We start from the raw sequence: 13,540 nt of genomic DNA on the forward strand, positions 1-13,540 counted from the left end.
ACATAGCCTAAAACAAAATATGACAGTCCAAAAGACAATTCTTCGCTCGTAAGGAGGATACCCAAATGCTCAACGAGGTGTCTCTCGACCTGCATCTGAAAAACAACAACATAGTATGGGATGAGAACCGGAGGTTCTCAGTATGGTAAAGGTGCCCGCATAGTTAATATAAAAGGTCTCGGGAAAGCCAGAGGCATTCCTAGAACTTCGACAGTCAGATTTCAGCTTAAGAATTCAACTAAACCAGAAATTAGGTAAGTTGTCTAAGGTATTCTAATTCTGAATCTAACTTTAACCTAATAATTCACGTTCTGTCTCCTCTAATCCTCCGAATCATTGGTGTAACAATCCTCTCTCCTCACACCTTCGCCAAGAAGGATTTCTCAGAAAACATACACATATAGTTCAAGCAAGAAAAGCACAGGTAGAGAAGCATTTACAGCAAGTAGAACAAGTAGCGGATAAGCAGAATTAAACAGTTAAGCAAACCAAAACAATGCACACTCAAGCAAACAAACAAATGCATATGATGTATGCCTGTCCTATGGCTGATGAGTCTCATCTGTCGATTATACAGCCAACCCGACAAGTCCTGGTAGTTAACCATTGGACAGTCCCTCTGTGCTCGCATCTCCAAGCTCAATAATATTCCATGGAGTCAAACTCCAAGCTCAAATATAATATTCCATGGAGTCACACTCCAAGCTCAATAGTATAGTATTCCATGGAGTTGAACTCCAAGCTCAATAATATAGTATTCCATGGAGTTAAACTCCAAGCTCAATAATATTCAACATTCATATTTATATGCATGCCCATGGGGGAATCCGGGGAGTTAAAGTACCCGGTCACATCTTGCGACAGAGGGTCAACAAATAGTCTCAAATACACAAGCCACAGAATAATCTCTTTCCCTTTTAAAATATTACCTCAAATCAAAACTCCAATTCTTAAAGAAATTTTGGCAATATCTCTTCTAAGACTCAAATTTCTGCCACCCTTCAAGGGTCCTAACTATCAAACCAAACACCTCTCAATTATTCAATTCACTTCCAATAACAAATTATTTCAAAACCAAACAAATACCAATATTAAATCTTTTTCCAAACCGACCAACTTCATCAGCAAATTATTAACAACAGCTGAACCACACATTCTATTCCATATACACAATCCATCAATTATACATTCAGTCCATTCCTATCTTAAGGTCTTCTAGCCTGAGTTTTCACGTGACATTAAACATTAACTACGAGAAACCAAAACCATACCTTCGTACGGAATCAAAATATTCAAAGCTCTGGAGAAGCTTTCTGACCGAGCTATCGAAGAAGAAAACGTCCAGAATCGTCTTTGCCTCCTAAAACTCTCGTTGGCCAAATCTAAAGAAAAGAGGAGCTACGTCATTGTCAACTTTCACTAATCAAAAATGGTGTCAACGTGTACAGGAGGAGGTTACGAATACTTTCACCGGATTAGATTTTTTATTGGAGTTACGGATTGCAAGAAATCGAAGCCGGAAGTTTGGTGGAATTTACGGTTTGTTACGTTCTTCTCTCTTCCGTTTTCTTTTTCTTTTTTTTTCTCTCCCGCATATGCTCATCGTATACATATATATACATGTTTAATTAGTAAGCTGTTAAGCCGCCTTTGGCTTTCTTTTTTATTATTATTATATATATATATAATATGCACAATGATAATGATAATATATATCTAACTCAATGATAAATGTAAACCGCCTTTGATTTGCATACTTCATAATTAATAATAATAACGATCATACTAGAAATAGTAATGATGATCATGTAATAATAATAATAATAATAAACATAATAATAGTAATAATAGTAGTAATGCAATGAATATAATATATATATAAACTTATAATGCAATTTAATACTTACTGTAATTATATACAATGTTAATAATAATAATAATAATAATAATAATAATAATAATAATAGTATGAATTTGATTAAATTAAAATTATTAGTTCAATTACTGATAATAAAAATAATTTTTCTAAAAATAAGGAATTCTAATTTTATAAAATAAATTATAACTTATTTATATTTATATTTTTAAAATTGAGGGTTCCTACATCCTATCCACCTTATAAAAATTTTCGCCCTCGAAAATTGATATAAAATGGAAGAGACTCATACTAACGTAACTTCCCTTCTTAAACATGTCAAAGAAAAACAGAAAGATTTGACATGTTTAGTTTGCAAATTCAGGATATTCTTATGGCTTAAAAGTCTACGCAAAGCGGAATATACAAGATAAACTCGATGCAGAAAGGTTATAAGGCAGGTTGGTATTGGAACGACGGGTTTATCGCTTCTAATACTCGCTTCATCTAGCTCCCAGATTCTGCTGATTCTAATGGTGTCACCTTTCGTAATTCAATCGAAACTGGTTCAGCCTCTGACACTAAATCTATCACAACTTACTCTTTCACTTGACACATAATCGATTATCAATTACGGGTTCAACCTATGTCATGTCTCTTCCTCATAACTTACCATCTCTGGGTTTCAGGTAACTGTCCCGCACAACTCTCAACATTTCCGGTTCTTTATGTATAACTTAAGTTGTATACTCAAAATAATTCAACCCACTACTGCTGCGCCACTCTTATTATTATTCTCCAAGAATTTAGTCACTTTTCTAGGCTGACCGACTATCGTTCTGTCTCACCATTCGGAGGTTTTTAGTCGATCGCTCAATTGAAAATCACAAGGCTCACAACTCGGTAATGTACTACAATGAATGCTACGTGCTATTTATTACGCAAGGCAGTCGGAAATTTCGATCATCAGTGCGTGATTACCTCTAATCGGAGTATCTGCGGTTCCAGCACCATCCGCTGTCATAGTGAACACGCGTCCCTGATGTTGTGCCTTTCCAGCTTCTTGATTCTTCTTCTTTTCTGGACAATTCCAAGACAAATGCCCAGCTTCACCACAGTAATAGCATACACCTAAACCAGCCCTGCACGGAGTATTCGGGTGGTACTTTCCACACTTCCTACAAGTTAAATCATTCGGTGGGGTCTGAGCTTGCTTTCCTTTGCCTCTTCCCTGGCTGTTATTATTACTGAATCTCTGGAAGTTATTCTGACCCAAATGTGGTTGTGGGGTGTAACCGCCTCGCTTAAAATCTTGTCCTCTAGGGGCGAAGTTCCTTCCCTGATCTCTCCTAACAAAAATTCGCTGATCACTCTTATCTGATGTCGCCTTTTTCAGACAATCCTCAACAACTCTACTTTTGTTTACCAGTTCTGAAAATACTCTGATCTCCATTGGTGCAACGAAGATCAGAATATCACTTCGAAGACCTCCCTCATACTTAATACATTTCCACTCAGCAAAATCATCGGGCGCACCTTGACAAATACGAGAAAAGCGACATAACTCCTCAAACCTGCTAGTATACTCAGCAACAGTCATCTGTCCCTGCTTTAACTGCATCAATTCAAGTTCTTTGGCATTTCTGGCTGAATTAGGAAAGTATTTCTTATAGAACTCTATTCAGAAAACCTCCCAAGGAATCACAGCGCCATCTGGCTGCAGGATACGTCGTGTTCCCTGCCACCAATGCTGAGCCTCACCCTGCAGCTGATAAGTTCCAAACTCAACCCATTGCTCCTCAGGAACCTGCTGAGCCTGCAGTGCCCGTTCCATAGCTTGAATCCAATTATCTGCATCTGTGGGATTTGAGGTTCCCCTAAAGGTCAGAGGGTGAACTTTCAGAAATGTAGTAAGTGTCATGGGACCGTCCTCATCATTATTGTTTCCGTGATTACCATGGTTTATCTGATTACCCAGTGCCTCGGCTGTCGCCTGCATAGCCGCAGCCATATTTCCCAGGGCAGCCATGAAGTCTACTGGATCATTCCCTGCCAGGCCAGGAGTAACAGTGCCTATCCTACCTCTACCTCGGCCGCGAACGCATCCGTGAGTCGACATCTGGTACCTTCACACACCAAACAAGTGATATTAAGTTGATCAGTCTCAATATCGCAAGTCTAATGCTTCAAGTTCCAAATGCATGCTCATGAACGTTTATGCCACATATATCAATCAGATATCCTAATAGCACATACACACACCCAGAGTATGCCCAGAAGCATAATCAGTCCATCCCTCAGGCTCTATAGAAACGAACTGCTCTGATACCATAATGTAACACCCTACCACACAGGGCCTTACGCTTAAGTCGTAAAGCAGAGGTGGCAAGGTATTACGACCTCTAAAAGAAAATGATATCTACATAGATATAGTTGGGTGAAATCATATCTAGGAGCCTTGAAGAACAAGCTAAACAAATCGATAAACAGAAAATCGTGACACACTCGCATGGATATTCGTAAAACGGACAGGTAAAATCGAAAGATAACTGAACACATATATATACATATCAGAGTTCCAAAACTCAGATAGCAAGCTCCAGACTCGACCTGCGAAGCTAAGGCCGACCAGAGTATATAATTATGTATATATACAACCCAAAATAAAACTCAAACCACAAAATAAACCCCTGTATCTCCAAGTCGACCTCTAGGAGGGACAAAACACAAAATATACATGCGGAGATTCTATAAACATATATACATAGCCTAAAATAAAATATGACAGTCCAAAAGACAGTTCTTCGCTCGTAAGGAGGATACCCAAACGCTCAACGAGGTGTCTCTCGACCTGCATCTGAAAAACAACAACATAGTATGGGATGAGAACCGGAGGTTCTCAGTATGGTAAAGGTGCCCGTATAGTTAATATAAAAGGTCTCGGGAAAGCCAGAGGCATTCCTAGAACTTCGACAGTCAGATTTCAGCTTAAGAATTCAACTAAACCAGAAATTAGGTAAGTTGTCTAAGGTATTCTAATTCTGAATCTAACTTTAACCTAATAATTCACGTTCTGTCTCCTCTAATCCTCCGAATCATTGGTGTAACAATCCTCTCTCCTCACACCTTCGCCAAGAAGGATTTCTCAGAAAACATACACATATAGTTCAAGCAAGAAAAGCACAGGTAGAGAAGCATTTACAGCAAGTAGAACAAGTAGCGGATAAGCAGAATTAAACAGTTAAGCAAACCAAAACAATGCACACTCAAGCAAACAAACAAATGCATATGATGTATGCCTGTCCTATGGCTGATGAGTCTCATCTGTCGATTATACAGCCAACCCGACAAGTCCTGGTAGTTAACCATTGGACAGTCCCTCTGTGCTCGCATCTCCAAGCTCAATAATATTCCATGGAGTCAAACTCCAAGCTCAAATATAATATTCCATGGAGTCACACTCCAAGCTCAATAGTATAGTATTCCATGGAGTTGAACTCCAAGCTCAATAATATAGTATTCCATGGAGTTAAACTCCAAGCTCAATAATATTCAACATTCATATTTATATGCATGCCCATGGGGGAATCCGGGGAGTTAAAGTACCCGGTCACATCTTGCGACAGAGGGTCAACAAATAGTCTCAAATACACAAGCCACAGAATAATCTCTTTCCCTTTTAAAATATTACCTCAAATCAAAACTCCAATTCTTAAAGAAATTTTGGCAATATCTCTTCTAAGACTCAAATTTCTGCCACCCTTCAAGGGTCCTAACTATCAAACCAAACACCTCTCAATTATTCAATTCACTTCCAATAACAAATTATTTCAAAACCAAACAAATACCAATATTAAATCTTTTTCCAAACCGACCAACTTCATCAGCAAATTATTAACAACAGCTGAACCACACATTCTATTCCATATACACAATCCATCAATTATACATTCAGTCCATTCCTATCTTAAGGTCTTCTAGCCTGAGTTTTCACGTGACATTAAACATTAACTACGAGAAACCAAAACCATACCTTCGTACGGAATCAAAATATTCAAAGCTCTGGAGAAGCTTTCTGACCGAGCTATCGAAGAAGAAAACGTCCAGAATCGTCTTTGCCTCCTAAAACTCTCGTTGGCCAAATCTAAAGAAAAGAGGAGCTACGTCATTGTCAACTTTCACTAATCAAAAATGGTGTCAACGTGTACAGGAGGAGGTTACGAATACTTTCACCGGATTAGATTTTTTATTGGAGTTACGGATTGCAAGAAATCGAAGCCGGAAGTTTGGTGGAATTTACGGTTTGTTACGTTCTTCTCTCTTCCGTTTTCTTTTTCTTTTTTTTTCTCTCCCGCATATGCTCATCGTATACATATATACATGTTTAATTAGTAAGCTGTTAAGCCGCCTTTGGCTTTCTTTTTTATTATTATTATATATATATATAATATGCACAATGATAATGATAATATATATCTAACTCAATGATAAATGTAAACCGCCTTTGATTTGCATACTTCATAATTAATAATAATAACGATCATACTAGAAATAGTAATGATGATCATGTAATAATAATAATAATAATAAACATAATAATAGTAATAATAGTAGTAATGCAATGAATATAATATATATATAAACTTATAATGCAATTTAATACTTACTGTAATTATATACAATGTTAATAATAATAATAATAATAATAATAATAATAATAATAATAATAATAATAGTATGAATTTGATTAAATTAAAATTATTAGTTCAATTACTGATAATAAAAATAATTTTTCTAAAAATAAGGAATTCTAATTTTATAAAATAAATTATAACTTATTTATATTTATATTTTTAAAATTGAGGGTTCCTACATCCTATCCACCTTATAAAAATTTTCGCCCTCGAAAATTGATATAAAATGAAAGAGACTCATACTAACGTAACTTCCCTTCTTAAACATGTCAAAGAAAAACAGAAAGATTTGACATGTTTAGTTTGCAAATTCAGGATATTCTTATGGCTTAAAAGTCTACGCAAAGCGGAATATACAAGATAAACTCGATGCAGAAAGGTTATAAGGCAGGTTGGTATTGGAACGACGGGTTTATCGCTTCTAATACTCGCTTCATCTAGCTCCCAGATTCTGCTGATTCTAATGGTGTCACCTTTCGTAATTCAATCGAAACTGGTTCAGCCTCTGACACTAAATCTATCACAACTTACTCTTTCACTTGACACATAATCGATTATCAATTACGGGTTCAACCTATGTCATGTCTCTTCCTCATAACTTACCATCTCTGGGTTTCAGGTAACTGTCCCGCACAACTCTCAACATTTCCGGTTCTTTATGTATAACTTAAGTTGTATACTCAAAATAATTCAACCCACTACTGCTGCGCCACTCTTATTATTATTCTCCAAGAATTTAGTCACTTTTCTAGGCTGACCGACTATCGTTCTGTCTCACCATTCGGAGGTTTTTAGTCGATCGCTCAATTGAAAATCACAAGGCTCACAACTCGGTAATGTACTACAATGAATGCTACGTGCTATTTATTACGCAAGGCAGTCGGAAATTTCGATCATCAGTGCGTGATTACCTCTAATCGGAGTATCTGCGGTTCCAGCACCATCCGCTGTCATAGTGAACACGCGTCCCTGATGTTGTGCCTTTCCAGCTTCTTGATTCTTCTTCTTTTCTGGACAATTCCAAGACAAATGCCCAGCTTCACCTTTGGCTTTCTTTTTTATTATTATTATATATATATATAATATGCACAATGATAATGATAATATATATCTAACTCAATGATAAATGTAAACCGCCTTTGATTTGCATACTTCATAATTAATAATAATAACGATCATACTAGAAATAGTAATGATGATCATGTAATAATAATAATAATAATAAACATAATAATAGTAATAATAGTAGTAATGCAATGAATATAATATATATATAAACTTATAATGCAATTTAATACTTACTGTAATTATATACAATGTTAATAATAATAATAATAATAATAATAATAATAATAATAATAATAATAATAGTATGAATTTGATTAAATTAAAATTATTAGTTCAATTAATGATAATAAAAATAATTTTTCTAAAAATAAGGAATTCTAATTTTATAAAATAAATTATAACTTATTTATATTTATATTTTTAAAATTGAGGGTTGCTACAATGGCCGAGAGGCCAGTCCCATGATCTAAGAACTAGACGTCCCAAGATGATCCTAAGATCTAAATTGATCCAAAGATGAAAATACAATAGCAAAATGTCCTATTTATAGAGAACTAGTAGCTTAGGGTTTACAAAAAATGAGTAAATGACGTAAAAATCCACTTCCGGGCCCACTTGGTGTGTGTTTGGGCTGAGCATTGAAACTTTCATGTGTAGAGACTCTTCTTGGAGTTAAACGCCAGCTTTTGTGCCAGTTTGGTCGTTTAACTCCCACTTTTGTGCCAGTTCCGGCGTTTAACGCCGGGTAGTCTTGAGCTGATTTAGAACGCCGATTTGGGCCATCAAATCTCGGACAAAGTATGGACTGTTATATATTTCTGGAAAGTCCAGGATGTCTACTTTCCAACGCAGTTGAAAGCGTGCCAATTGGGCTTCTGTAGCTCCAGAAAATCCACTTCGAGTGCAGGGAGGTCAGAATCCAACAGCATCTGCAGTCCTTTTCAGCCTCTGAATCAGATTTTTGCTCAGGTCCCTCAATTTCAGCCAGAAAATACCTGAAATCACAGAAAAACACATAAACTCATAGTAAAGCCCAGAAAAGTGAATTTTAAATAAAAACTAATAAAAATATTATAAAAACTAACTAAAACATACTAAATACATACTAAAAACAATACCAAAAAGCGTATAAATTATCCGCTCATCAGAGGTTGAAGCCAAGAAGATTGTCCATAAGTTTGCGGCTCCTCCCAACCTTAATTGTTCCATCCTTGATGCATATCTTCATTATAATCTCCATTTCCTACTACATAATTTGATCCAAACTCAAAGCCAAAAGGGTGAGAATTTATAGTGAAAACAAAAACAAAACTAACAAAGTCCTAAGGCTAACAAAAGCTAACAAACAAACAAAAGACAAACATATTCACAATATTCACATATATACATAACCAATAACAAGGCACACAATTGCAAATCCCCGACAATGGCACGATTTTGATGAATGGATTTTTGTGTGGTATAGAATTTCACAAATGAAATCTCGTTGCAAGTATAGTTTCTAACCAACAATAATCCTTTCATACAAAAATTTGTTTGTCACAAGTAACAAACCCCTAAAAATATAAACCGAAGTATTCAAACCTCGGGTCTTTCTCCCTAGGAATTGCAATAAAGTGTTCTTGTTATTGGTTAAAGGTGTGTTTTAGGGTTTTTGGCATAAGAGACAAGAATTGTAAGTTGCAAAGGAAGTAAACTAACAAAAAGCTCCTGGCAAGGTGTGACAATTAGAGGTCCTATCCTAGTTATCCTTATCAATTATGATGAGATTTGTTCATTGCTCCCACTTATTTAACCTCTAACCATGGAGGAAAGTCAAGTGGATGAATTAACTTGATTCCACAAGTCCTAGCCAACTCATAATGAAAGACTAGCTTTAGTGGCATTCAAGTCAATTAGTAACTTCTAATTATCAATCAACAAAAGAGTTTGATAACTCAAGAGTCACTAATTACTCAACCAAAACCAAGAGGAACAAAATCTAACTCATAACTAATAGAAGCATTTCATCAAACACATAAAAGGTAATAAAGGTAAACAACATGAATTGCAAGAATTAAAGAGAGATCTAACTACAAGGACAATAGATCCATAATAGGAAATCAAATCAAACATGAAAAGACATGAGAATCATAAATTGCATTGAAAGAGAAATAGAAATCTATATAAGAATTCATAAAGCAAAAGGAGAATTGATGCAGGAGTAGAAGTAGATCTAGATCTAAGAGAAGAAAACTAAAACCTAATCCTAATCCTAATTTTAGAGAGAAGAGAGAGCGTCTCTCTCTAGAAACTAACTTTCCATCCAAAACTAAACTAAAACTAAACTAATGTGATGAAAGCTTATGATTCCCCTTTAGTCCTTGGGTTAAATAGCATCAGAGATGAGTTGGATTTGGGCCTAAGAAGCCTAGAATTCGCCTCTAGCATTTTGCCTTTAAGTGAGTCACGTGCGAGCATCGATGCGTACGCGCCATGTACACGTACACGTCGCTTGGCACTTTCCTATCCATGCATACGCATTACGTACGCGTACGCCTTGCCATGCGACGTCACTTCTATGCGTGTGCGTCAGCTGCGCTTGCGCATCGATATGTTCATCCCAAATCCTTGATTTTCCATTATTTCTCCACTTGCATGGGTTTCCTCTTCATCCATTTGATCCATTCCTTGCCTTTCCATCCTGAATTCACTAACAAACATCAAGGCATCTAGTGGAATCAAAGGTGAATTAATATTGACACATTAATGGTCTAAAAAGTATGTTTTCACACTTAAGCACAATATAGGAGACAATCATGAAACCATGCTATTTCATTCGATAAATGTGGATAAAAGGGTCATAAAATCTTCCAAATTAAGCACAAGATAAACCCTAAAAATGGGGTTTATCAATAACCAAAAGAACCCAGGGACTACTCCACTGCGGGAATCCAAACGCCTAGCAAGGAGCCTCTCGACCTGCATCTGAAAACAACAACACAGTATGGGGGTGAGAACCGGAGGTTCTCAGCATGGTAAAGGTGTCATGCATATAATATATAAAGTCATAGGAATGCCAGAGGCAATCCTAGAACGCCAACATACAGTTATAAAACTTAAAGCTCTAAGCAGAAGCCATAAAAGGGGTAGGTGACCCTAAGAATTCTAACCTTACTTATTTTAAACCTAACATTACACCAAACCGATCCACCCTTCCTCCGCACCTCCATCACCATTGAGTCAGCAGAGACAAACAACCAAACAATTTCACGCACAAGTAGGAAAACAGATAGTGCAAGTAGCAAATATAACAGTTAGCATGATATATATTCAGTTAGGCAATTCCAAGTAATGCATAGCAGACAAAACAAATAAAATGCACATGATGTATGCCTGTCCTATGGCTGATGAGGCTCATCTATCGGTTATCCAGCCAACCCAACAAGTCCAAAAACCTTAGACTGTCCCTCGTCGCGCATCGCATGAGTCTATGCATAGATTTCTCATTCATTTATCATTTATACAATCATTCAATCATTTATATCTCACTGAATGGGGGATATCCATTCCCGGAAATTTATACGTGCCCGATCACCCTTATGACGTAGGGTCAACAGGGTATCGAGTATCGATCTTGAACACGTGGTGGCAAGCCACGGTACTTTACCCAAGAAAAATCGTATCTCAGATCAAATGAGTATATAATGCCACAATAATATTCATAATCATTATAAACTTGCAAAAGCATATCATACATGCCATAATATCATACATACTCCAGTAACACCCATTTTTTTACTTGATTCATCGATATCCTATTTTACTTCACCGCCAAGTTATCCCAATTTTCTATCTCCATCACAATACTAGACCTCATACTATGATTTGAAACTAAAAGGATGAAAATAGAGGGTTAGAAGTTTAGAATTCGGTTTAAAAATTCAAAATCTGGTTTTGCAGAAAACAGGGCCACGCGTACGCGTGGGAGTATAAAAAGGCATCTCGCACGGGGATTCCCTTACCATGCGTACGCGTGAGCCATGCATACACGTGGTCATGCATGCTGGTCCATTACGCATACGTATGGGGCTTCTCGCGCATGCACCGTTTAAAATTCCATGCCATGCGTACGCGTGGGCCACGTGTATGCGTTGAAGTACGTTTTTCAAAAAAAAAACATCATATCACCCAGAAAGCTGCATAACCATGAAGTAGTCACCTACATAATACATATTTCACACCAAAACTTTCGATGTGCATAACTTGATCGTTTTAAATTGTTTTTCTTTTGTTCTTCGAATGGCATAAACTTTACGAACCCAATGTTCATTTAAAATAAGTTGGAAACAAATTGAGGGTCTAGAAGCGAAGTTATACCTCGCCGAAGTTCAGCCAAAAACTAACTTTTTGTAAACTTTCAAAACCTCATTTTCAACTAAAACAAATCCGATGCCATTAATCACCATACCTGGACTTTCCAACACAATATGTCTTTCTTCTTTAACACAACAACCACCAAACAATTATGCCTCATACCAATAATAAAACTCATACATTTCCCCAAATTTCATCATTCAAAACTATAAGTCACAACTTTTAAATTTATTTTCTTATATCCTCAAATCATTCCACAACAATCCATCTATTATCACCAACCAACCAACAAGCATCAAACCACAGTAATTTATCATATCACCAATTATCCAACAAGCACCAAACCAAACATGTTCATCAACAAGATACTAAATATTAAATATACACTTGTATTCCAACTTATCCTATGGTCATCTAGCCTAAGTTTTCACAGAACATTATATATTAAATACGCGAAATCTAAACCATACTTTGGTCGATTCCTACATTTGGTCCAAGGCAGCCACTTAAGCCACGCATACAGCCTCACAAGTTTCAAAAATCACCAAAACCTTAGCACCAATCCTCCACCAGGCCTCCAAATGTCCACAATTTAATTCCAATACATATATATACCTAGTTCACACATATTACACATATATACTTCAAAATTCAGAATTCACATAATAAAATCAATAGTTGGCTAAGTTTAGTGATCCTTACCATACTCACGAACAAAACAACTCAAGCTCGATAAGCTCCACAAGCTAAACCGAACCTAGAATACCAAATTCGACAAAATATCATTATAAAGGTTCAAATTTCGAAATTCAAAAGAGAGTAGAGAATCTGAGGTGGGATTGTGGCTTACCGATGAAATTGATCTGATAGAAATGTAGAGCTCGACGCGCTGGACGCGTGGCCGCAAACGGTGCGGCGATCGGAGCTCGAACGAAGGAGTTATGGTGGTTTAAAGTGGAAGTGAGGGTTAGGAAGCTCTCCTCTCCCCCAAGGCTGTTCAGCATGTTTCTTTGCTGAATGGAGAAGGAGATGGCTTCTGTCCATTTAAATGATTGGGTCCGGTTGGACCCACGGGCTCGGTTTGGCCCCAGTTAATCGGTTCGGCCCATCTGGCCTAATTTTGTGCCAAATTTTTTGAAATTAATGTCAAAATTATCATTTTGAAGAGCTCTATCCTATTTTAATATTAGATTTACATTTTTAATTTTCCTAATTAAAAATTAATTTATTGACTAGTTATTTGCTAATTTTAGCAGGGTTTACATCCTACCCACCTAATTAAGAATTTTGTCCTCAAAATTTAGAGTTAATTATCTGAAAAGAAGTGTGGGTAGTCCTTCCTTATGTCTGACTCAAGCACCCAGGTATGCTCTTCAATATCAGCCTAACTCCATGCTACTTTTACTAAAGAAACCTCTTTTCCGCGTAAATGCTTGATGCTGGTGTCATCAATGCTGACTGGAGTTACTGGAAGCATAAGATCTTCTCTCACTTGAACCGATTCTGGTTCTAGGACATAACTTGGATCAAAAGTGTATTTACGAAGCTGCGATACGTGAAACACATC

At 36.6% G+C, this 13,540-nt stretch overlaps 1 protein-coding gene across 1 annotated transcript; it reads right to left on the bottom strand.

The window, feature by feature from the left end:
- Positions 1 to 2,792: 2,792 nt before the first annotated feature.
- On the bottom strand, positions 2,793 to 3,455 carry LOC130939665 (uncharacterized). The gene has a single exon (XM_057867754.1). It carries the CDS (start codon positions 3,453 to 3,455, stop codon positions 2,793 to 2,795), a length of 663 nt encoding a protein of 220 aa, XP_057723737.1.
- Between the last annotated feature and the right edge of the window lie 10,085 nt (positions 3,456 to 13,540).

The sequence above is a fragment of the Arachis stenosperma genome, chromosome 7 (genome assembly GCF_014773155.1).
Source record: "Arachis stenosperma cultivar V10309 chromosome 7, arast.V10309.gnm1.PFL2, whole genome shotgun sequence".
Lineage (NCBI taxonomy): Eukaryota > Viridiplantae > Streptophyta > Magnoliopsida > Fabales > Fabaceae > Arachis > Arachis stenosperma.

Excerpts from the sequence above, each read along its gene's own strand:
- LOC130939665 (XM_057867754.1), bottom strand. The coding sequence starts at position 3,455 with ATGACTGTTGCTGAGTATACTAGCAGGTTTGAGGAGTTATGTCGCTTT.